The sequence below is a fragment of the Tasmannia lanceolata genome, unplaced genomic scaffold, assembly GCF_043159265.1.
Source record: "Tasmannia lanceolata isolate RefF3 unplaced genomic scaffold, GAP_Taslan_0.1 ptg000015l, whole genome shotgun sequence".
NCBI lineage: Eukaryota > Viridiplantae > Streptophyta > Magnoliopsida > Canellales > Winteraceae > Tasmannia > Tasmannia lanceolata.
The window spans coordinates 30,822,180-30,846,984 of record NW_027518692.1 but is presented as its reverse complement, the minus strand read 5'-3'; the positions used below and the strand labels follow the sequence as shown (position 1 = coordinate 30,846,984).

General features: G+C 38.6%; 1 protein-coding gene and 1 pseudogene across 1 annotated transcript; one reads left to right on the top strand and one right to left on the bottom strand.

Annotated features, from left to right (window-relative positions):
• Positions 1–1,277: 1,277 nt before the first annotated feature.
• Positions 1,278–14,766, bottom strand: LOC143846771 (protein tesmin/TSO1-like CXC 5). Its single transcript, XM_077355328.1, has 8 exons — positions 14,264–14,766; positions 12,383–12,490; positions 9,441–9,618; positions 7,280–7,624; positions 6,223–6,338; positions 6,001–6,095; positions 3,646–4,035; positions 1,278–1,641 (listed from the first exon to the last, which is right to left on the bottom strand). Exons 1-8 carry the CDS (start codon positions 14,413–14,415, stop codon positions 1,427–1,429), a joined length of 1,599 nt encoding a protein of 532 aa, XP_077211443.1. The 5' UTR covers positions 14,416–14,766; the 3' UTR covers positions 1,278–1,426.
• A 4,461-nt stretch (positions 14,767–19,227) lies between these two features.
• Positions 19,228–20,436, top strand: LOC143846772 (cytochrome P450 78A3 pseudogene; annotated as a pseudogene).
• The last annotated feature ends 4,369 nt before the right edge of the window (positions 20,437–24,805 follow it).

The window sequence follows — 24,805 nt, the reverse complement described above, 5'->3', positions numbered from 1 at the left end:
AGGCAGCACCAACGCTGATCAACTCCTCGCTCCTGCCCCTTCAATTTTCTCCCTCTCCCACCCACCTTCTCTCACCTCTTGCTAAAACTAATATTCCGCGTAAAAGAAATTCAATGTGGCCCAATATGGCAATTGTACTTGTTTATTTCACCGTTTCTTCTTTTAATGTCTTCTTAGGTTACAACTTGGGTCGGGCTCACCCCGAACCTGACAGGTTCAACCTGATTTTGGCTTGGGTTGGGTTGGCATTTTCTTGAGTTGGCTTAGGATTGGAAAAGCCAACCGGATTTAATTTCCTATTGGGTTAGGGTTGAGCCCGACCCGGCCTCCGGCCTCTAATTTTATCATGATTTTCTTAGGATTATGTTTTTTTCTTGTATTTTTCTGTTTGGCCCTAGATGAACCCAAAACCCAACCTGACTGAACCCGACCCGATTTGGGTTAGGGTTGAGGGAATGCCATCTCGGGTTGGTCTCAACCCAACCTGACCCGAGTTGCACGCCTACTAGTAGCGCTGCAAATGAACTGAGCCGGATCACAAACATGTTTGGGTTCAGCTCATTAAAAGCTCCGCTCAGGCTCGTTCGTTTACTAAACGAGTTGAACCCGAGCCCAAAAATTAGGCTCGTCAACTAAACGAGCCGAACTCAAGCTTCGTATAGTTCGGATTGGACAAGCTTGTGAATTTTTAGGCTCGGTTCATAAAGCCGAGCCGAGCTTTAAAGCTCGGATTATATATATATATATATATATATATATACCCAACCAAGCTCGAGCCTGGCTCGGATCGGCTTGGCTCAATAAAAGCCTGGCTTGGGCTCATTTGTTTACTAAACAAGCCGAGCCGAACACAAGCCTAGCCTCAAACTAAGCGAGCCGAGCACAAATACCCCAATGTTCGGCTCGGCTCGGCTCAGCTCATTTGCAGCCCTACCTACTAGCAGCCTATTTTTTCATAGAGATGAGACGCTGGGCGTTTGGGAATAATGAATGGGACCCCAAAAAAGAACAGAAAAAAGACAACCATATTAAGAGGCTGTGAAAGAAGTCAGAACTATATATAAAGGGAAATGATATCAGCACTCCAATGTTTTGATATCTCGCTCTCCTTGCTAGTCTTTCAGTATTTAATGGGCTTGTGAGAGGTTTTTGGGAACTGTGATAACCTGTTAGACATCCTTTTAAATACTACAAGACAAGCTAGTTGAGCGTGATATCAAAACATTTGAATGTTGATATCATTTCCCTATATATATACATTAATGATGAGAAAAAAAAATGGAATCCAATTGCGATCAATTCTTCGACCACAATCGGATTTTAGAATGGCCAACATTCGCATACAGAAGACTGCAGCAATAACTGCGAGATCAAACCGCCGCTTAATTTTACAGAGATGCAGCAACATGATTCGAAATCACTCTTTCTACATCTCGAAATTCTCAATCTTCGGCTTTAATATTCCATTTTGGACTGGGTATCCAACCTTTGAAGGCATACAGTTAGAACCAGCAGTGATCACATTTCTAGCCAGAGTTATCCCTGGGGCAGCTGGAGCTGTACTTCTTGCAATGCCATTACCAACAGCTTCTGAATGACTCACTGCTTCAGTGTTTGCAGCCAACAAAGAATAGTGTGTTTCTGTAAGAGAAAATCAATGAAGAAAAATCAAATAATCAGAGACATCGCAAGTAGTTAATGTAGTTATATCCAGAGAAAGAAAGAGAAGGCTGATTATGGAGCTGATAGTGTCATTACCATGACTTCTTTGCTAGTGAGATTGATTGGGAAAAAAGAAAAAAAGAAAGCCTTTTCAGATATTTCTGTGAAGCTAATTCAATGATGAAATTCACTCCATAGAAGCCGACGATGACTGATGTTTCATGTTTGGGTGGATTTCATACAACAAAGTACATATCACTTTCAGGGAATGGCTTTACTCTACCAACACCAAATGAAACTGGCAACACAAGAACCATAATTAGTTCTCTTTGGTGGCAGAGTTGAGGTCCAAGGAGAAATGCATCGGAACTATATTTGTTAAAAATACGATGGAAGATTAGTTGAGTTTGTTTTTCTAATACCCATGTCAATGTGAGCCCAATCATGAAAAAATTTCAAAGGAAATGGACTTTCCAAGTTGCATAGATGTTTATACCAAGAATTTAGATTTTGAAAGAAAGGGATTAAATGGTCCAAATATGAAGTGACTCACAACCTTGGAGAAGATACATAAGTAACTACCTAAAGTTAAGAAGTGATGTTCCAGTAACAAGGCACCCCATACATGAAGCCGTTCGAAAAGGAGACGAAAGACTATTGCCACCCAAACTCCAAAACTGCCAGAAATTTAATTTCAAATCATGAAGGGAGCACGCGAGACATTTTGACTTATGGCATGTTGGATGCCCAAACAGCAGTTCGACTACATTTGGATCAACTCATCCACATGTTAAAATTAAAACAACTAATATGAGACAAAGCAGTTACAAAGTGGTAGGTCAGTAACTGCTAGAACCTGAGGATATAAATATGGGGAGAAAAGAATGTTAAAGCTTTTGCCAAATCAGCATACAACTTGTATCTTTTCTTTTTATCTAGGAGTTGTTTGTAACGTAGATCCCTTCTTCCTTCTACATTTTCTTCCTATTATTTGATTGTGAACGGTGAAGACATCAATGGACATTGCCTCGAAGAAGGTATCACTTGTCTTTTTTCTTGGAGAATTTCTTTTCTTTTTACACTAAACAAATTGTAAAGACATTGTTCACAAGGCATTCGAACCAACAATCGTTTGATCGGACTCACACATTACATGAATTCAAGGATCATTTATATCAATTGGAAAGGCATTCGAAAACCTTCGATCGAAGGAATTTTTCTCTCTTATAAAAGTAGAGTGTTGGATTTTTGCACCAACAATAGAATTTCTATTTCTGTAAAAGTAGATACAGGGGAAGGAGTACATGAGCGTGGATAGGTGTGGATGTGCATTAATGTGTGGGAACATTTCGAGCTTTGCTAAAGAACCAGTTGATTTAACAAATCTATAAAAGGGCCTTCTGGAATGGTAAAGGTACTGGAAAAGATATCTGTAAACAGGAAAAGCTTTAAGAGAAAACTTTGTAACTTGATTGTACTTTGGCAATTTCAAGGAGGGATTTGATCAGATTATGACACGGTGTTGGTTTGGTTGGACTTCCTTCCGGAAATTTTCATAACTAGCCTTAAAGAGAAATTATTTGGAAACAGCCCCATCCACATGGCATGTATATGGTGAAGGAGTGTAGATTGGGCCAACTAAAGTCCATTCCATCATCACCGGTCCCACCATGATCAGAAGGATCCCAACCCTTGATCAGATTTTAATAAAATAAATGACATCTTTTTAGGGTTTTTCACTAAATGATTAGCCATTGAGTGTTTCAAGTCTTGATTAGGCACATGGGATCCTCGTTTGGCATGGCAACAAGGCTCCACTGTACCTGGTGCTAGCCCACAAGATCAACAATCTCGATCACCTAACACATGTGCGACATGCATTGCAGGAAGGGTCGTCCATAAAAGAAAAGGTTCCAAGAGTAGAATCCTAATATAAATTTACAGTTTGGAAGAGAAGAATCTATAATATGGTTAAGAGCCTACCTTTCATTCTTCCGAATGTGATGATCTTTTGAAGACAATCCCGGAATTTTGTCAAGACACACCTCTCCTGCTCTGCATATACCTCGGACATGCCCTGGCCATACGGAAAGCGCGAAGGGGTCCCATGGCCATGGTTTGCAGCTCCAGATGGGGATGCTGATGTAAATATAGTGTCTTTCTCATCGCACATTAGGGCAAGCGTTCCAGGAGACATCGGCCTTCCTTCTGTGCCAGTTTTATCTGACTGATTCACACTGGAACGGTCGTCAGCTGTTGCTTTTCGAACATCTGGTCCTTTTCGGTAATTATTCCAATCTTGAGTTGAAGAAGCAAGATAACTTTCCATCAGATTCTCACTCTCTGTTTGCTTATCCTTTCTGTCTCTTTTCTCTGGACAATTTTATTGTGTCAGTCAAGATACAGTTACAAATTCTAAAAACATGATTGAACACTTGAACAAAAGTCAATACCCGTACACTCGGAAGTATATGAAGAACTAAAAGAATAAGACCACAACTTAAGCTTCTAAATATTTTCGAGTAAAAAACAATTGAAATGCGTATATTTTAAAATAAAATGAACATAAGCTTCTAAAATCGAACTCAATCAAGCACTAAACCAAGTTTCAACCATCACTGAGGCCAAGTGGCACTTTAAGTTTTGAGAGCACTGGATAAATAGGCATTCAAGGGTTATGTGTATATATTATCTAGATGCATTCTTTGTACAGGTATATAAGAAGTTAATACGCATGCCTTCCATGGAAACCATCTCTTTTCTCATTAGCTCAAAGGTATCCACCAGAACATATGTACATAACATGTATTGGCACCCAGTGACTTGGACACTGATTGAACACAAGGAGGTTGACATGGAAATTCTCACAAACACAACATGCTAACACAATACGTTCAAAAGTATAGATTCACTAGTTCCATCGAAAAAAAAACAATGACCACTATCCATTTTTTAATACATTACACTTTCAGCATTATCATTAAGTAGTCAAAAAGACCAACTATAATTCTATGATGAATGCTGAGATCCATGTGTTCCAAGAAAAGCCATGTCAAAGGATAGTGACAACAATCGATTGTAGCACTCAATGTTTAAAAGTCAAAATAAGTCAGATCGATTTTCTGAATTACAGTAAAAGAAACACTGGATACTCGGACCAGATAATGGAAACTCAAGGCAATAGATCATGAATGAAAGACCAAGGGACCTATATTTCTTGCATTTAATGCACATATAGGTGTTAGGAAGAGAAACTTGAGAGTTTGGAGCTTGGAATTGGCAAGGTCAACAGTTTAATTTTTACTATGTTGGTTAATAATGAAGGAAAGAAATATTTTATGACCCATAAAAGTAGATTAGGTTGGATTTAGGGAGAGGAAAAGAAGGGGAAGGGGTGAAGTAATTCTTTTGGATAATTTGGGCAGAAAAGGATGATTTCGAATGATTGGGAAGAGGAGTCAATTGGAAGTGTTGAGAAAATCCGCCGGGTAAATCGATCCAACCGTGCACAAATTAAAGGAAAAGAAAAATAACACAAGCAAGCCACAAGATGAACACCAAGATTTTACGTGGTTCGGCCAAGCCTACTCCACGGGCAAGAAACACAATCTTCCACTATAAGAAAAACAAAATACAAGGATTACAATGGATTAATCACAAACCCGCAACCCTTTCCTTGCTTCTCAAACCCAAGATTGTACGCCGAGAGAAACCCGAGAGAAAACCCTAGGAGAAACCCAAGAGAATAACCCAATAAGAAACCCAAAAAAAAAACCCTTTTCTTCCTTCTTCTCTCTCTCTCTCTCTCTTCCTTAAGGTAGCCGTCACACTCCAATCCTCTCACTCGTCATCTCTTGCTGTCCTTACCCTAAAGAAAACCCACTCTCTTTTGGTATTTAGGTTTTCCCTAAAACCTAAAAAGGTAGCTTTCCTTTTTGCCTCTTGCCTTCTCACCCAAGCAACTGACTGTCGGTGGAAATAAGGCATCTTTCCCAACAGGAAGTATTCAAAATTTACAAAAAAAATGAAAATAAATAAATAAACCCTCAAATCAAAGCAATTAGGTGGAAACCAGAATATAGAGTTTCATTGACCAGTTTCTATTCACACAGCCAAGTTTATGATTTAATCTGTAACTCACCCACCAGCTCAGATAATTAGTATTAAGAGAAAAAGAAGAAGATAAAGGTTTTTGGCACTCATATGATTGACAAAGGATCAATCATTTATACATCGTTCTTAGTATCATGCATACTATTCAGATTTGGAACCTAAATAATATAGAATGCAAATTGAAATGCTTCATATGCTTGCGAAAGTGTAGGTTCATTGAAATACCTGTGAAAGTCTTGGAAGCCTCCCCTGATACCACGACCAAAAGTCTGCAAAGGTCTTCAACATGCTGTGGCTGCACGATGTCAGCTAACAGAGACCTTATCAAGGAAAAAATACGGTTAATTTTTGTAAAGAGAAGATGAAGAATAGCTTCAAAGAAGAGCATATCCAAAAGAACCAATAAAATACTCCCAAAGATTAGAAGACCAAACATCAGATTAACACCTGTATGTGAATTTTGAAGATCCCAGAACAGCAGGATTAGCAACACGAGCTACAGGAATGGAAGACAACGAATTGGAGGGTGCAGTAGCCTTTATATGATTTGCTATATGATTTGCCTGGTAAACATAGGAGACCGTGAGTGCTTGAATTCTGTGTCCTGGATCCTTAAAAGCTGAATCCAAAACTATATGCATAAATGATTCCATGTGCTAAAGGCAAGGTTTTAAATTTCGGTTCCGGCCGAAATCCCAAATTCGGAACAAACAAAATGAATTACATATTTATTTCGAAATTTCGGCCCAATTTTCGGTAAAATTTTGAAAAAAAAAATCTGAAATTGAAGCCGAAATTTGGGATATTTCTGAAACTTTGATTTCGGGGGATTTCGGTTTCGGTATTTCGGCCAAACTTTCAAACCATGGCTAAACGTGCAGTAACAAAACTCAGAACCAGAGATGGATTGGAAAACCAGAGAAACTCAATTGGCAACCACCAAAAAAAATGAAGAATCTTAATCCATTAAACTGTGGGCACTAGCCAGGCATTGATATAGACAAATGAATAAGCAAGTACAGGTCATGGTTGATTTCACTAATCTACATACATGCAGACCAGCCACTTTGTGTGCACCCCATAATAACTGTGGTCAGATGAATGTAATGGAGTACTTATGGGTGAAAAAAATAACAAGGGATTTTAAACTTTTCTCTCAAAAAAATATGTGCCCGCGGGAATTGAAGTACATTAAAAGAAATAACTATAGGAATCTATTTGGACTTTTCAAGATTTAATGTTTAGCAATTCTTCTCTCCCTTTTAAACAGAAACACAAAATAGAGAGGCTTAAAATACGTTTTGAACATTGGGGAGATAAAAAAACTGATTTTGGCAGATATTTTGAAAATACCGACAAGATAACTTCTTGAGAAGTAAAAAACTTATCGAAGTATTCTGATTCAATTACTAAATAAGTAGTAACCATTAACTAGGCATGTCTATCAAGTAATCAGCAAATATTTTATTTTTTGACAGTAATCTGGAAATAGACTACAAAATACCTGCGGAAAATGTGCAAGCCGGTGAATGGCTGGATCCTTGACAGTTGTGCCGAAGAAGATTTCCTGGTTTTTTCTTTTCTTGGTTGTTGGTGAGGAGGCATACCCAGAGGATCCGACAGCCCCAGTAATGGCTGCATTAGTCTGGATATACGTCATGGCATTGCCATGGCCGCCATGGAAGAGAGACCGCCTCTCATCACTTCCTTCAAAGTTCTTGCAGTCCATGCATTTACAATTTTCAGAACAAAGAATGTTGGCTTGGAAGCACTCACAGTACTTCTTGAGACACCCTGACTTCTTGCAATGACATCCCTTGTTGTGCCTTCCTACCTGCAGTGCCTCCTCCTAGATTCATTTTCAACCAGGTGGGCATTTAATTAACTAGATAAGAACAAGTAATTTAGAAGAAACAAGTAGAAACAAGACATTTTGATCAAATTTTGGACAAAATATTTCCCCTTCCGTTAAGAAAATAATCAAAATCTATCACTTCAATCGATAATATTTTGATCCTTTAGAAGACCCAATAACATTCAACTTAGTTGAATCAGATAAAATAAAAAAAAGCTACAAAAATTATTATTGTAACATTCAGATTTCCAAAAGAAACATATCACAAGGGGGCTTCTTTTTCTTCATGAAAAGTGAAGGGATGCCGCTTCAAAAATACGTATTGTATCTTTTGGAGTCATTGGACCAAAGAGGTAGCCAAAAATCCAATTGAAGTGTTAATCTTCTGAATTGAAATTTCATCTGAATCAAAGGCTGTATGAGTACTGCTTGTTACTACAAACTTCCAGAAAATAATGACTGGGATTAGTCTAAGGCTCAATGACGCATGACTAATACTTGTCTGCTAGAAGACGATAATGCAATTTACAGAGATAAGCGAAGGTTGAGAGCTATATGCACCTATGTCACAAATATCGTTCTCAGGAATTTCTCGGCAAGGAAAAATCTAGAGATATATTAATTTTTTCGGGTTTATATTGGGAAAAAACGATAAAAATAAAATTATTTCAAAAATATATAAATATATAAAATTAAAGAAAAAATATAGGGATAATATCATGATATTATCACGATATTTTATGATTAAAATGAAAATATCTAGGGATTATTTCAGGATTTTGTCGTTTTATCAAAATGTCGGGATAAAAAGGGACATTTATCAAAATGTCGCGATAAATATGCGATATGCACCAAGCAAAGAACAGAGAAAATAGCGTCGACAGCTCCTTATGCATTTTCTGACTGGGCAAGCCTAACTGCCAAAACCTCAAAACCTATGTCAGATGTCTGAAGTGCTAGGTGTAAACCTCGTTAATAAAGAAGAGGACTGGCTATTGATTAGAAATTGCTGGATGAATCTTTTTGCCATCATTCACGGTGTTTTCTAGCTAAGTGAAGCAAGCGAATACTTATCTAGTCTAAAAGCTTCTTGCAACCTTGCACCATAGTGGCCTGAGTTGTCTAGTGAATGTCACCCTCCTAGTTCTTGCTCCCACTCTAGCTCAAATTTTAGAACCTCCAAACGTCATAAATAACATTCCATTAAGACAACTCTTTTAACTCAATCAAATTTGCAGCAATCAAGGTTTAAGATCATTGCCGAAACAGTTATGTCAGTTTCACTCTAGAAAGAACCAAAACCGACAGTTGCAACCAAGAAAGTGGCCTGGCACGAATCATTTCAACCAAGCTGGATCTTATATTACTTGCAGTTTCAAAACAACACCCATGTTGCTAGTGAAACTTGTTCAAGATGATTGCAACTTGTTCAAGATGAGAAGAGAAAAACAGAAACAAGAAAGTGAAAATATATCTCTACGCCATTTCTCTTTCTAATCGTAGACACAAACCAAGGGCATAATTGTTGGCGTTCTTTTAAAGATCAGACACTGGACACTCCAATCATAGTGTGGATCGACGCATTGAAGTTGACAATCATTTTGAGATTTTCTTCGCAGATATCTTGCCTAGAGATAGAGATGAGGATGATGCTGAGCTAGCTATACTAGTAACTCTATGTGGCATAGAGGAATCTAGTTTACTTTACATTGACTGTCTTGTAGTAGTCTCGTAGATTAGGATTTCATAATTTTTATGATTCTTAATTTAACTGGCTGTTCCAAAACTTAAAAAGAATCTAAATGCATACCCTACTATCCCGAGCTGCATGTGGACTGCTGGCTATCTTTGGCCGGAAGGCATTTGGATTGCGCTCTAGTGTGGTTTCAATAGCTTCGTGCCTGGCGGTTTCATTCTCGACATTATTATAACAGTTCACACAATTGCATCCATCGCAGTAAACTCCAGATGCAAAGCACTCACAATACCTGAACATGAATTGACGGGATCAGTTTCAGCTAAGTAACAAAATTTAATGAAATATTTAATAGTAACTAACCTAAGAAAAAAAGAAGAGAAACAAACAAAAGAAAAGAAAAGAAGAAAAAACCAACAAAACTTAGAACAAAGCAAAGCACTGCGTTACAGTCTCCAACTACAGCAAGTTACTACATTGTTCAATAGATGACAACTCAAACTATGAGCATCAATTTGATATCACTAAATAATATAGAGAAATCAGGCATATTTACAGTGCCCATTCAATTAAATAATTACCTTCATTCATTCAATAATCAGGAGCGGGTAACATAGATTCCAGTTTCATGATGTAGGATGCATACAGCATTTCACCAAGGGAGTCCGTTTAGATAAATATAGCTTCTGAAGAATGAAAAAAGTTAAAAGAATGCCCTGATACTTAGATCATTATGAAGAGTACAGTGCCCATACAATTAATTACCTTCATTCATTCAATAATAAGGAGCGGGTAACATAGATTCTGGTTTCATGATGTAGGATGCATACAGCATTCCACCAAGGGAATCCGTTAAGATAAATATAGCTTCTAAAGAATGAAAAAAAGTTAAGGGTGTGTTCGGCAAGGCTTCTCATTCTCGCCTAATTAAACGGGCGAGAAACGGATTGATGAGAATCTTTGGAAACGACTATTAGTCGCTCTAAAGAATCCTCATTTTTAGCCTAAAAAGAAGGCAAATATTTAGAAACGGACTCTTGTGGGTCAGTTAGCCGAACAAAATTTTCTTAGATATCTTTGCTTTTATCATTCTCCACACCTAAAAAAGGGGAGACTCCCGTAACTGAATGGTTACTGAACACGCCCTAAAAGAATGGAGAAACAGAATGCCCCTGTACTTAGATCATTATGAAGGGCATATCCTCTAGTGGCTCCTGCAAGAGTTAGTATTTTCTTGGTATTTGGTAGGTTGTGGTAGAAGTAACAAGGGGGCAGCTTGTGAGTTGTCATTGATGCACTCTTTTTTAAATACTCTCCTAAAAAAATCGAAAGATAATTTAAAGTGCATAGAAGAAGAATCGAGTTCAACATTATCAAAAGAAGAAAGATTCTTTTAGGAAGAAATAATCACCTAAACAGGAAGCGTACTCGTAATTAAGAGGAAATGTGTAGGACGTGTCTGAAAAGCATGCTTCCCCTAAATTTAGGAAGCGGAAAGAACTTAGCTTCCCAAGCGAGTTTTCGTGGAAGCGAGCTTCCATCTAGGAAGTTTCCAATAACTATGTTCTAACCTCTAATTTTAGGCCTCTTTACTAGTTTGTAGGGATGATCAGCCATATTTCTAAAACAATGTCCACAAAGGTAAGTTTTGTGAGTAGATGGAGCAGTGTCTAAAAATTCTAAAACCAATTTGATTCTGGTAGCTCATTGATTGATGTGACGAGTTGTTTCTCGACTCACAAGTCACAACGGCTTTTAAATGAAGGACAAAACCGACTTGACACGGGCAAGTCAATATTTTCTTGGGGAGTTTTAAATGACAGATGCAAGAACCCTTTATTGGATTACAAGATATGAGTAAAGAAGAACGTCCATACTCCTTAGCTTTAAGGAGTGGCACATCTTCCTTTCTTGCTAGATAAGATCCGGGCCTGTAGTATTCCGAGCTTCCTAAGCTAGGACTACATGAACTCCTTTTGGAGGATGCACTAAACCTACTCGGCATTGATGGTGGTGTTGAGTGTAGAGCTAGAGTTCAGTCTCTCAATGCCTCTCATGATGCTAGAGGAGAGCGACTCATCATATGTGGGTCCTCTTGGGAGGAGTAATTCAACCATTACTGAAGTTAACATGCGACCTGATTTCGACTACTACTGAAATGAAATCCAGTTGGGTTCGGGAAAATACCAAGTTACGCCCGGAATTTTAGAATTTTGCCTGAAATCTCTGAATTTCAGTTGAAATATGCGAAACATGCAACTGTTCAGATAAAAAACAAAGTTTCTGTCGAAATGTCGACATTTTGATAGAAACATTGACAAAAATCAACTCCAATTGCTGAAAAGAGAAGAATGAGATTTTTTTAAAGATGTTTCTAAAAAACGACAAAAAATAAAGAGAAAGCCAAATAGTGAAGAATCTTACACGGATTCCGGTCGTGATTTTGTACCAATATGTTTCCGTAATTTTACAAGATTTTCGTCGAAATTTCATACCAAAACCAAAATGTATCTGTTTCGCAGATGGCCAAAATCGAAATTTAAAACCTTGATCTCGTGCTCTTGGGAAGCTACAAGCCAACATATTCTTTGGAGGACCATAAGGGAGTTTGATATGATTCTAGATTTCCTCAACGTCATGAGAAAGGTACCATTAATAGGAAAGCCAACTCCTTTGTTGATGATATTGCAATCTGTCATGGGGAATTTCTACATTACATTTGGGAGTTAATCCCTATTTAACGAACGTGCGGCCATCTTAATCTTGTAGGGATATGCTACTTATTACCTCTAAAAAGAGGACAAAATAGGACACTGCAAGTTCTGTCTGATCTCCACAATCCAGAAGCCAAAAAAAAAAGATTTACAATAAATATACAAATATAAGTTGTCCAATAAACATATCAAGCTGAAATTGTGTGGTGAATGATCATTCTCTGATGCCCTTGCAACAATGTAATAATAAAATAATACATAAAATTTAAAATCAAAAGCAATTAATGCCTTTTCCACAAAGCATTTTTTTATAATAACCATCCAAAGAGGTGGCACACTTACAACTTCAAGCATCGGGAGTTTTTGCAGTTGCATTGTTTTTGTTTCTTTGGAGTACCATCCTTTATTTCAAAGCTAGGCTGCGGTCGTGATATTGGGGACTCTGGCTTTCTGAAGAAAGAAATTAGGTTGTTAAAGTTAGTCACCAAACAAATCTAGATTGAAAATATAGAGCTTCCCAACAGAGGTACTCACTGGTACAAAATAGCATATTTCTATGGGTAATATATTTTTTGCGCATGCTGATATGCGATGAAGCTTATCGAGGTTAAGAGACACTTAAAGTGCAATATGGAAAAATCCCATAGCAAAAGAATTAAAGAAATTGATATTCACAGTATACCCTCTAATAAATTCAAGTAGAAGAAATTTTCTTCAGAAAAGGAAAGGATTTATTGTAGAAAATCATTAATTTTTTCTATCCCGACACTAATATGAGGCAATTACCATATTTTTCCAGCAAATCCAAAATGGTTTTTTTTTTTAAACTTTAAGACAAAGTGCTCCAATATGTATAGGTATAGCTAAATGCACATAGAAAATTTAGGTAAACATTGTCCACAAACTCATTGCTAGAAAAACTCGCCAATCGGCTCTGCCCTATCAACACAAGTGAATAGCTTGTTTTTTCTAAGACCAAGAAAAAGCTAGAACAAAAAAAGAAAGAAAATTAATTATTGGGTCATATGCTTTTCAAAATTGAAAAAACTCAATCAAACAGCCAGCAGATTTCTAATCTCGAAATCAAGCCCAAGCCAAATTTCCCTAATAATTTCATATGGATAGACTGAAAGGTTTTCTAAGAATTCTTAATGTCAGGCATCAGTGGAACATAAAACACAATAAAAAAACAGTGATCATTGTAGAAACGCCAAATTTGGGGTTGATATACCCTATTTTCCAAAAGAAAAAAAGAAAAGTAATTTTTTATTCCAAATTTTCAAGATTTTAATCAAGAATCAGATGTGAGGAAAATATCATCAGTTCACAGAAGACTCCATATACTATTTTACTACACCATGAGTGGAAATTTTGATTTTAAAATTTTAAATTCTTTCTGTAGACTCGTCAGTGTTTTAAAATGTGAATGCAGGTCAAAACATGGCCAAAGAAAATCCTAGTCGACTAGGCATGACACGGTCTAGTACTCAGTTGACGTGGCTGGTCTAGTACTCAGTTGACTTGGTCATAAATCGGGAGATTCAAAGAGTTTTGATTAACTTTGTAGCGCAAAACGCGGACTTGAACAAGAATGCAGCCAAGGCAAAAGGGAGTTGACTTGTGGTAGTCAACGATGACGCGGGAGAGTTTTTAAACTATGCGACCATCATCCGATCTCCCCAATTTCTCCCATTTTCAAATTAAGGAAAAAAAAAACAGTAATTTACTTGTCAAAATTTAAAATTTCCACCTAATAATCTCTTCCTACTAAAATTAAAAAATCACATCAAATATAAACCAGTTTGAATTCCATCCCAGCCGCAACATCACTTTCTTAATCCAACAAAATTCATAATCCAGGGAAAAAAAAGCCAAATCCATCCACAAACACTGGAAAAACCAAACAAAATGGATAAACCCCAAATCCACAAACTAATAAAAAGCAATAATCAAATGCTGAAATTAAAAATCACATCAAATATAAACCAGTTTGAATTCAATCACATCCCCAACATCGCTTTCTTTATCCAACAAAATTCATAATCCATAAAAAAAACAAGAAAAAACCCAAATCTATCTACAAACAATGCAAAACCAAACAAGGTAGATAAAAATAAACCCCAAATCCAAAGTCCTGAAAATTCAAATAAAATAATAATAATAACTAATAAAAAGCAATAATCAAATGAACAAACTACAAGGATCATAAAAAAAAATACTCACACAACCATAGGCTGAAGGGGCTCAAAAACAACAGCCGCCGCCGCGGCTGACGTGGCACAGAAAGCCGTGAAATCCAGCTGGCGCGCCAGCTTCTTCGGAGGAAAAACGGAACCCAAAGCTTCCACCGATTGAAACCCTAGCCCTTGCTCCATCAATTTAACAGAAGAAGAAAGAAGAAAAAAAAGACTAATAAATAAAGAAAATAAATTTTCTATCAAGAAATTTCACATCATCGAGAAGAAAAACCCTGAACCCCGCCCCAGATCATCGTTAATCACAGGGAAATCATCATTAAGAACAGTTGGATCGGAGGTTTGAAAATCGAACAAGAAAGAGTAGATGAAGAGTATGATAGAAATCCGGCGAATGTCGGCCGGAAATTTTCCCCGGAAAAGGATTCCGGCGAACTATGATTGTACGGAGGGGAATAGGGAAGAGAAAAAGTGAGGATTTTTGGTGCGAATGTGAGGATTTGGAGAAATTGAAAGAAGGAAAGAAGGTAATGAGCCTTCTCTTTCTCTCTCCCTCTCTAGTTTTGAAATTCAATTCTATTATTCGACGGTTAGATTCAAGCCTGTTTGTAGATCGGACGGTAATGAGAGTGTTAGATGATCGAAGGGCTGAAATTCATAGGGTTTGGATTTAATTGGTTGTTACACGTAGGATTCGGGAAGGATAAGTGAGAGGGTTTTGAAACGGGGAGTGATTATTCACCCCCCCTTTACTTACTTAGGACAGCCCCCTCTACTGTATTTGTGAATTGTGACTAGACTAGGCTGTCCCAAGTAAAACAGATGGGCGGAGTTGGGAGAGCGTTTTGTATTTTTCTGCTTTGTTTATTGACAATTTTGGCCCGCTTTAAAGGCCTTTTATTTTATTGTTTTTTTTTTATACGAGAGGGGGGGGGCGTGAGATTCCTGTTTTAAAAAAGCACGTGTTGGATGAATAGACGGTTGAGATTTGCTGATTTTCTGAATACTAATAGCTTGGTGAAGAAGTTAATTAGTTTAGGCAATTTACGAGAATCAGATTTTTCCTGTGCACATTTATAAATGGGATTTGAGTTTGACAAAAATGGGAATAAATGATAGAATGAAAATAAATGACTCTAGGTTGAGTTTGGCACCAATTAAAAATGAGATTTTTTACTTTAAAAATCCAAGAACTGAAATAATGTTGTCCGGATTATAATAGGCTACTGGCACTACCATGTTTTAATGACTGCACAAACTTAGCTTATCTTTTCTGTTTTAATTTAACTTCTGAGAGCTTTTTGGGAAGTCTAATTACATTTGACAGCTGTTTAAATAAGATAAGACAACATGATTTAGTGCAATTATTAAAACAAGGTAGCGCCAATATCAGTAGCCTTATAATAATGCATTCATTAGATAATTACGGCTCCTAAAAATGGATTATAAGGAATGATTACACCTCGCCCTGTTTGGTTGCCGCATGCATGGAAATCCTCAAGGATTACACTACCAAAAAATACCACTTTTCTTCATATTTATGGTGTTTTGGTAACCCAATTTACCATCGAAATCCCTGGAGACTACCAAACAAGTTCCAGAGGTAATAATTGCATGTATGGTGACGTGACATCAATGTTGAAATACCCCTTTACCAAAATTCGTCCCCCACTTATAAGTGAGGGGTGTTTTTGTCCGAAAGTTAATTAATTGTTTAAGGCTTTTTTAAAGAGCCTATAAATACAACTTTAAGGGTTTTGTGGAGACTAATCAAACCCTAAACACGTTTTGTTCATCACTAGGAGGAGAAATTCGTGGAGAAGGAGAGGAAAATCCAACTTCGAGATTGGAGAGCGCTAATCAACGCCTAGGCAGCGTTGAGCTTGAACTTTAATGGTGGGTTGTTGAAGTAGTCAGCATCCTCATTCTCCGACGCTGGTTTGCACTCCGAACTTACCGGGCCAGTGCTTCAACATCGGGGTCTAGATGGTGAGATAATGGATTGTGGCCTTCAGATTCTTGCATGCCCAATGCTTGGTGTGACTTAGGCATGTTCTATTTTGATTGGCTATGGCTGCTACTGTTGGAAGGCATGGTGCCAAGCTCTCTTTTATCGAAGAGGCTATGTCGGGCCCCATGGTTGGCACCAATCTATTGGTCCTCAAATCCGACCAACCGAATGAACGACTGTGATGGTGTCAGTCCCACCCACAAACTTGTGACATGCGTTCACAGACTAACAGTTAGGGACCACTCGGAGCCCGGGAGAACCCTCCAATGCTCAAGTCGGTTCAAGATCAACAGAATGAGAAGTTGGCACATGAAGATAGTGTGTTACCTTAGGAGAGGGATTCGGTCCCATGGAGGTTGACCCTTTGGCGTGGAGAGGAGGGTTCCCCTTTGTAAGAGGTGGTTTTCTGTTCCACGCGCGATGTGATAGCGTCTTGGTGCCGTGATTATCGCTGTTGAGAATATCAAGACTGAGTAAAGTATGGCGAATCAATGGTGGTGTGGTGGAGTATAGAGTTGGTATTGTCCCTGATAGTGACAAGGCGGGAGTTGGTGACTGACAAGATTTGTAGCTGCTGGTGGCCGGTGGTGGTACAAGCGGATACGGTTCAATCCCTGAACGATGTTGTTATCCTCTTGACTTTAGGGGTTCATTCGCCGAGGCTCACCCAAGAATTAATAGTTGGCCCGAGTTTTCCTCAGTCTTCCGCCACACATCTGTTGGAAAGTTTCTAAAAAATCTAGTGTTTCTAAACTTGATAGAATCCCTAAAAGACAAGGATTGCTATGTTTAGGCCTGGTAATTTGAGTGTGGCTTTGCATGTTTAGTAACCTTTCATGTTCGTAGGGTAATCCCTTGAATTTGGAAACGTTTGGGAATGGAAAGATGACTCTAATTGCACTTTCTAATTAGGGTTTAATTGCCAAACGAATTTGGGCACTTTAGGAAAGCTCTATGGGAGCTTTTGCCTATAAAAGAGACCCTTGGTCCCTCTTGCCACACACCATAACACTAAAACTCATTGAGAGAGAGAGAGAGAGAGAGAGAGAGAGAGAGAGAGAGAGATCACTTTTGAGAGGTTTCCCACAGACCTATTGATGTGCAAGGTAAGAGAAGAACAAGGGGCGTTTCTAGGCCTTCATTGTGCTTAGAAAAGATCGAAGATTCATTGGATTTCAAGCTTCAAAGTGGCGGTCAAGGTCAAAAGTACATCAAACCCATCTCGTTAAATTCAAGTTTTCCTTTGATTTTCATTGCCCAAGATCCAAAGGGATCATTAAGTTAATGTTTAGAATAACAACATCATCATCCGGTGAAGTGTTCCGATTTGCCCCCATCCGGTATTTATTTAACAGAAAAGAGCTGATTTGCTTTAGTCAGAAAAAACATAAAGATTGAGATGGGTTTCATTGATTTTATAAGGGTTCTTGTAATCTAATCTATCAAACCCATGGTACTTCAGTTCTAACTAAAATTCCATTACCATGGACCAGTGTATCCATATATTGTTTTTCTCCTGAACTGAATTCACAATTACAATTTACAAACGAGTGGAAGTGTAGGCAAAATAAAAAGAGATTAAAGAACATTATTATTCGATAATGCAATTTACAAGGGTAGGCACTTAACAGACCAATATAACATACAAGAGATTAAAGAAAACATTTGTCAAGCAATCTGTACTTATTGTGCATATATCAAGAACAAAGAACCTTGTGAAGCAATCTATACCGGTAAGAACGAACAAAACCCCACCCCGACCCGACCGACTAGAGAAACTATCTCGGGTAGGGTCAGGTTCAGTTATCTCGGGTATCCATTATAATCATGGTTTCAAATTTCAGTTTCAGAATGCGTTTCAGTCCTAACCAAAACCGAAATTTTAGTCGAATCCAACAAAATCAAATAAAATAATATTTTATCTCCTACAATATTTCGGGCGAAATTTCGGGATAATATTAAATAATAAATAAAATCAAGATTTTTGGGTGAAATTTCAAAATTAAAAAAAAAACAATTATAATATAGCAGGATGGGATTTCATCGTTCACGCTGACGTGGACGCTGGACAGCCCCCCATCCAGCTTTAGATCCAACGTGGCATGGGCATCTTTAAACATGCGAGTGTGACGAGGAGTGGTAGATGCAATCATTCATATAAATAGTTGATTAGAAAATAGCTGCGGAAAAAATAATAATGCTTGGATTCGTAGTGGAGATATGAAATTGCTTTTCGGATTTAAGACCAGATTCCTCCTTGGTCTCTGGCTTTTTCCATTCAAAATATTCCTAAGATATAAATTATTCTTATGTGCATTTGATTGTGATGTTTTCTATTGTGGGAAAATGATCAACGGTTAGGGAGTGTAGTTGGTACAGCTCCTTTGAAATTCAGTCGTCCATGAAGGATGATGAACTCCAAAAGATGACAACGTTTGTTGAATCAAGCAAGGTTGCTTGAAGCATTACACTAAGATTATTGACTGGTTAATGGACTCTAGCCCATGTAGGCCCACTATACCGGTCCATTATCTTATTGGACTTATATTAGACAATACATGAGTTATATTATATACCCAACAACGTTGGCGGGATGATGTTGCTGCTTACGCTCTCTCGCATTCCTCTTCTCTAGTATTAAAAAGGTTTCTATCATTGGCTATCTCTAGCTTATTATTCTTGGAATTTTGAAGGACATAAACACCCTTCTCCTCTTCTCTAGTATTAAAAAGGTTTCTATCATTGGCTATCTCTAGCTTCCTTGTGAGGATATCATTTTGAATCATGGCAAGTGGTATTAGAATTATATAGATCAAGGTCCCACCACCACAACCACCTTTAACGGTCTATCTCTCCCTCCCTCCCTCCCTCTCTCTCTCTCACATATACCACTCTTTTGTTTCCCTATATAAACTCATTTCCCTTCTCCTTCTTCCCTTCAAACAGCACTATCTTCTTTCTCATACTTTCTTCTCTTCGCCATGGAAACACTCGCAAATAGCTGGTGGACCCTAGCGGTTGTTGTGAAATATGAAGCTTCTTCGTTCCAAAACCTTATTTCTTTTGCATTTCTCTTACTCTTAGCATGGGTGGCCATGGCCTTCCTCTACTGGGCATTTCCTGGAGGCCAAGCTTGGGGCAAATACTGGTCGAGAAACCATGGGAAAATGACCAAATACATACCCGGACCCAGAGGCTTACCTCTCTTAGGTAGCATGAATCTCATGTCAAGCCTAGCCCACCATTGCATCGCCATTGCGGCCGAGCGATGCAATGCCAAGCGACTCATGGCTTTCAGCCTCGGGGAGACACGTGTCGTCATCACATGTAACCCCGATGTCGCGAAGGAAATCCTAAACAGCTCCGTCTTCGTTGATCGACCGATGAATGAGTCTGCTTACAGCTTAATGTTTAACCGAGCTATTGGTTTCGCTCCATATGGAGTTTACTGGAAGAGCCTACGGAGGATCGCGACCACACATCTTTTCTGCCCGAAACAGATCAATGGCTCAGAATATCAGAGGTTCCATATTGCTGCTCAAATGGCTGCGGAGTTCCGACGTGATGGAGAAATACACGTTCGGGAGGTTATAAAACGAGCTTCCTTGAATAATATGATGTACTCTATCAGGATAGTTCTCCATCAGGATATCCAAGCAAAGATTCATGATGAATTGGAAAAAGTTGTTAGAAAATCCCGCCCTGTGACAGAATCTGATATTCCAGCACTGGTATATCTCTCGGCTGTGATAAAGGAGGTCTTGAGGCTTCACCCATCTGGCCCTCTCCTGTCATGGGCCAGGTTAGCAATCTCAGATACGCTTATTGACGGGCGACACGTGCCAACAGGAACCACAGCGATGGTGAACATGTGGGCGATCATGCGGCATCCAACAGTGTGGGCTCAGCCACTCGCATTTCAGCCAGAGAGGTTCCTAACGAAGGACGGTGACATGGAATTCAGCATCATGGGTTCTGACCTCCGTATGGCGCCGTTCGGGTCAGGTAAGAGGGGCTGCCCTGGAAAACCTCTAGGACTGACCACTGTTAGCTTCTGGGTCGCGTCTCTTCTACATGAGTACTCGTGGTTACCCTCGGAGCTATCCCCAGTTAACCTCTCTGAAGTTCTACGGCTCTCGTGCGAGATGTCATCACCTCTCACAGTTAAGGTCCTACCTAAGCCTAAATAAGCAGTGATTCCCCTCGTAAAACTATAAACATACCTTCCTGGTGTGTTTTTAGCTGTTGTGACTATCGTCTTTGTTGTTGCACACAGCTTTCCCTTCACCCTGTGTATGTGTTGTTGTTGGGAAGGTAAGAGAAGTTGTTGTGCATAGATTGAGTGTTGTGTATGTAGTAGCCCCAATGTGCATGAGTGTGTGTATGCGTTGGGAGCAATCAATAAATGGGGGAGGGGGGATATGTGAATATAAATGTATAGGTTTGGGCGTGAGAATGTAAGAGGTGAGTGGCATGTGTGTGTAATGTAAGGAAAGTTGTGAAGTGGCAAGTGTGTGCAAGTGCAAGATGTGGACTGTTGGGTTGTAACTGTCCAGAAGTGTGTAGCAACAAACTATCGCCATGTCAACAGCTCCAATTGGAAATGAGCTTGAATTTTAACTGCCTAGAACTCTAGAAACTTCCCCTTTCATCTGTAAATAGAGGAGAGGGTTGGGAATAGAGTCAGTTCTTTTGATTGTGAAAATTCTGGTCGTTTGGATCTTCTAGGGAGTTAAAGGGTTGTTTTGATTTATCATACCTTTCCTCTTATCACCTTTGCATGTGGATGAATCCAAGACATGGACACAGGTCACAGTTATATCAGTTCAGCAGTGAACTATTTATAACTAAGTCTTGATCATGTTTAATCATTTTGTCAATTTCTAGATCCAAATTATCTCAGCTCTAATAATTTTTTTAAACAACTTCAGTCATTAAATCAAATAATCAGATCATTAATTTTTGAGGAGAGAACGTAAGAATTGTGATTGGATCAAGGTAGATCTAGAGACTAACTAAGCAAAAAAAGGTTCTCGTGCTTTGGTTTCGACATTGCAATTTGGTGCTTTCGGTTTTGGCAAGAAAGCCCCAAAAAACCCTTTTCCTTCTCTCTTTTTTTCTTTTTCTGTCTGCGAGGAGTAGCTGCAACTTGGGAGCGATTCGCAACTTATGATTACTCCTAAACGCAACTCAAGGTTAAGGCTAATCATAATAGAAGTTTAAAATCTAAAATTTTCTTAGTATTCTCAAACCCGATCATCTCAAGTTATTTCAGAGCTATATCCTTGGGGAGTCGCCAATCTGTGGATCTTGTGATCCGGGAGGTCGGGCCTCTCGCATCACACTAACGCGTGAATATTGGTTGGTCTCGAAACCTCCTCTTGGATTCCCCCACTCAGGTTGTTGGTGTGGTCTCTCTCTCTCTCTCTCTCTCTCTCTCTCTCTCTCTCTCTCTCTCTCTCTCTCGTTTTTATTGGGGCGTTCGCTCAGGCCCTTGTTAGCTGATTTTGAACACATTTGTGTTTATGGTGAACTTGGGATAAAATTCGAAATTCACCAAAAATACAATGACCAGAGTCGCCACCTAGGTTAGGACCTAGGACCCATAATTAACTCTATAAGCATGGTCTTGACAGAAATCTGGGTAAGGGATATTGTTACTTGGGATGAAGGTGTTAGGCACCCCATCATGCCCGGATTAACCTGGTCCCTTAACTTGACTTGGCGAATATGAGAAAACTTAGTAAAAATTGGTTTTAAACTTTTGTTATGATTAAGCTTATTCCCAGGTTCGGATTTTAATAGAAAATGAAAAAAATTGAGAAATGAGGAAAATGGGTTTGCCCTAACTACTAGAGGGTTTCTGCTATATGACCTGGGGCTACGGGATACCTAAATCTTATAGATATCCTTAATCTACGCAAAACGAAATTTAAAGGACAGAATTTAAATGACAGAAAGCGAATAAAAGAAATGAGTTCATTTCTCTCCATTTCCCCCTCAACTTAAGGATCGTCAAGCTCTCTCTCTCTCTCTCTCTCTCTCTCTCTCTCTCTCTCTCTCTCACGACCTATGGTGAGGCCCGAGATAGAGTAGGGAGATAAGGAGAGAGAAAATAACCATAACTGTGAAAAAGGAGGGGATTTAGGTTATAGGGTTTGGGCCAATAGATCCCCAAACCCTATAGCCACTACCGAATTGTAATTGAAATATTGGTAAATCGATAGATAAAGCAGTAAATATACCTAGGGATTCGGAAATCCCTTCGCCTCCAATGTGAAAGTGGGCGCCACTTTGACTTCTCAGAATTTCGGCAAAGTGGCGACTTCCTGGAACTCACAAGAGATTCCAAAAGAAACTGAAGGGTCAGAGGTGACTATTCCCAATTTCTACGGGAATCCTAAAAGCTCTAGAACCTATTTAGATCCTTCTCTCAGATTTCCAATTTTCCTGTGCACATATATAAATGGGATTTGGGTTTGGCAAAAATAGCAAAAGCTTTTGACAAAAATGGGAATAAATGATAGAATGAAAATAAATGACTCTAGGTTGAGTTTGGCACCAATTAAAAATGAGATTTTTTACTTAAAAAATCCAAAAACTGAAATAATGTTGTCCGGATTATAATAGGCTACTGGCACTACCATGTTTTAATAATTGCACAAACTCAGCTTATCTTTTCTGCTTTAATTAACTTCTGAGAGCTTTTTGGGAAGTGTAATTACATTTGACAGCTGTTTAAATAAGATAAGATAACATGATTTAGTGCAATTATTAAAACAAGGTAGTGCAAATATCAGTAGCCTTATAATAATGCATTCATTAGATAATTACGGCTCCTAAAAACGGATTATAAGGAATGATTATTTGTTGCTTCCAGAATGAATTTATCGCCCCCAAGCACGCCCTGTCACCTCGCCCTGTTTGGTTGCCGCATGCATGGCAATCCTCAAGGATTACACTACCAAAAAATACCACTTTTCTTAATGTTTATGGTGTTTTGGTAGCCAATTTACCATCGAAATCCCTGGAGACTACCAAACAAGTTCCAGAGGTAATAATTGCATGTACGGTGACGTGACATCAATGTTGAAGTACCCCTTTACCAAAATTTGTCCCCCTCTTATAAGTGAGGGGTGTTTTTGTCCGAAAGTTAATTAATTGTTTAAGGCTTTTTTAAAGAGCCTATAAATACAACTTTAATGGTTTTGTGGAGACTAATCAGACCCTAAACACGTTTTGTCCATCACTAGGAGGAGAAATTCGTGGGGAAGGAGAGGAAAATCCAACTTCGAGATTGGAGAGCGCTAATCAATGTAAGATCTATGTTCTAATAAATTGTTTGGCCGGCCGGCCAACCTCGGAGCTCTCCCAAATCTTGAGATTAGCCTGTGTAGGCTATTTTGAACGTATTCCTTGCATCGATTGTGACTATTAAAATTACCAAGGCACATTTTTGATAAATTAGGGAACTAAACGACAATCGATTGACTTAGAGAGTAAATTGGATTTGGACCTTTGAACAATGCAAGTAATGTTGCATTGTTTGGTTTCCTCTGATTCAAACTAGACCCCTGTCTCTTCTGAAACTTATATTATGGAATGGGCACCTGGTCATCGTGTCGAGGACCGTAAGACCCCCGGCGTCTACGATCTTCCTGGTATCCTCCCCCACAATATATTGGCGAAGGTAGCTTCACTCAATAAGTATTAGGAAATAAAAATGGCTCTCAAAGCATATTGGGAAAGGCTTGGAATATGAAATGGTTGTCACAGCAACTTGATATATAGCTGTATCCTCACCTAGATTACACTGTATATTCCATGTATATAGCCTTTCCTCTTCTACATCAATTTAGGTCCCAAAATTGTATAGTTTCTATTCTTTTTTCCTGCAATCACTATCCTAATTATAGGATATATGTTACTCTCTTTTTGTATATATATACACCAACGAAGTGAATGAAAAGTAATAGAGAATATTTAAATCAATTCTTTATTCTGAGATTTATCATGGTATCAAAGCTATTGGGTCAAAGTTCTGCCATTTTTTCTTCATATGAAGAGAGCCTCCCCTTCTGCTAGTCCCATTTTTACCCATTAAATCATTTTTGGGAGATGAGTACTCTAGAAGAGTCTAGTAAGATTACAGTTCCTAAGACCGTTGATTTTAACAACCCTCTATTCTTGCATCATTCGGATAGTCCTGGCACTGTGCTTGTTTCTCAAGTTCTCAATGGAGAAAATTACTCCACATGGAGCAGGGCCATGATCAAGGCCCTCAATGCCAAGAGTAAGCTTGGATTCATTGATGGTTCAATAAAAAAGCCAACAGATCCAAAAGACGCAGATTTTGCTCAATGGGTTCGTTGTGATAAACCCGACCGACTAGAGAAATTTTGGGTCGGGTTTAGTTATCTCGGGTATCCATTATGATCATGGTTTCAAATTTCAGTTTCGGAATGCATTTCAGTCCTAACCAAAACTGAAATTTTAGTTGAATCCAACAAAATCAAATAAAAGAATATTTTATCTCCTACAAAATTTTGGGCGAAATTT

Excerpts from the sequence above, each read along its gene's own strand:
- LOC143846771 (XM_077355328.1), bottom strand. The coding sequence starts at position 14,415 with ATGGAGCAAGGGCTAGGGTTTCAATCGGTGGAAGCTTTGGGTTCCGTT. Across the intron at positions 9,619-12,382 it reads AACTCCCGATGCTTGAAGTT|GTATTGTGAGTGCTTTGCAT; the intron begins GTAAGTGTGCCA and ends ATTCATGTTCAG. Across the intron at positions 1,642-3,645 it reads CACATTCGGAAGAATGAAAG|AAACACACTATTCTTTGTTG; the intron begins GTAGGCTCTTAA and ends TTTCTCTTACAG.